At 45.7% G+C, this 1,251-nt stretch overlaps 1 protein-coding gene across 1 annotated transcript; it reads right to left on the bottom strand.

Moving 5' to 3' along the window:
- Positions 1–424: 424 nt before the first annotated feature.
- On the bottom strand, positions 425–793 carry LOC102816134 (histone H3.1-like). The gene has a single exon (XM_006830823.1). The coding sequence runs from the start codon at positions 791–793 to the stop codon at positions 425–427; it is 369 nt and encodes a 122-aa protein (XP_006830886.1).
- Positions 794–1,251: the final 458 nt, after the last annotated feature.

Raw genomic sequence — 1,251 nt, forward strand, 5'->3', positions numbered from 1 at the left:
TTCCAACTCATAGGGACCCTGTGAAACAGTGTTTCCAAGGCTGTAAATCTTACCGTAGCAGAAAGCCTCCTCTTTCTCCCGTGGAACAGCTGGTAGTTTCAAATTGTTGACCTTGAGGTTAACAAACCGATTTGTAACCACTACACTGCCAGAGCTCCTTAGCACTTGCTTTGTTGTTGTTGTTGTTATGTGCCGGGGAATCAGTTCTAACTCATAGCTTTGTTGTTGTTGTTGTTGTTAAGTGCCGTCGAGTCGGTTTCGACCCATAGCGACCCTGTACAGGGTTTCCGAGGGTGTAAATCTTTACGGGAGTAGAAAGCCTCATCTTTCTCCCGTGGAGCAGCTGGTAGTTTCAAACCGCTGACCTTAAGGTTTGCAGCCCGATTCGTAACCACTACGCTACCAGAGCTTAGGAGTGCACAATTTATGCCCGCTCACCATGGATACGGCGAGACAGTTGGATGTCTTTGGGCATGATGGTGACACGCTTGGCGTGGATGACGCACAAGTTGGTGTCTTCAAAGAGTCCCACCAGGTAGGCCTCACATGCTTCCTGCAGCGCCATCACGGCAGAGCTCTGGAAGCGCAGGTCGGTCTTAAAGTCCTGAGCAATTTCCCAGACCGACACCAGTCGCTGGAATGGCAGCTTGCAGATCAGCAGCTCAGTGGACTTCTGGTAGCGCTGGATCTCACGCAGAGCCACTATGCCCGGCCTGTAGCGATGTAGCTTTTTCACTCCACCCACTGGCCAGTGCACTCTTGTGAGCGTTAGAGCCCTTGAATTTGTCCCCATTTTTTCACTGATGACCTTTATAAGACTGGGATTCACATTTAGTTCATTAATCCATGTCGAGTTGGTTTTTGGACATGGTGTGAAGTAAAGGTCTTGTTTCATTCTTTTGCATATCGATTTCCAGTTTTGCCAGCACCATCTGTTGAAGAGACCATCTCCTCCCCACTCAGTGCATTTTGGCCCTTTGTCAAAGATCAGTTGGCTGTATGTGGAAAGGTTAATTTCTGGATTATCAATTCTGTTCCATTGATCTATGTATCTTTCACTGTACCAGCGCCAGCCAAGTAATTTTTTTAAAATATATAATTTAAATGCTTCCCTCTAACAAAAGGAAGATGCAGTAGTGGCAATGAACTCTACAGTACGTACTCCCAGAAATCAGATAATAACACAGATACACATTCAGAGTTAAATATTCTAAAACCAGGAGATAAAGTAACTTAATGAAAGAAAACATG

The sequence above is a fragment of the Chrysochloris asiatica genome, unplaced genomic scaffold, assembly GCF_000296735.1.
Source record: "Chrysochloris asiatica unplaced genomic scaffold, ChrAsi1.0 scaffold00001, whole genome shotgun sequence".
NCBI classification, from domain to species: Eukaryota; Metazoa; Chordata; class Mammalia; order Afrosoricida; family Chrysochloridae; genus Chrysochloris; species Chrysochloris asiatica.

Excerpts from the sequence above, each read along its gene's own strand:
- LOC102816134 (XM_006830823.1), bottom strand. The coding sequence starts at position 793 with ATGGGGACAAATTCAAGGGCTCTAACGCTCACAAGAGTGCACTGGCCA.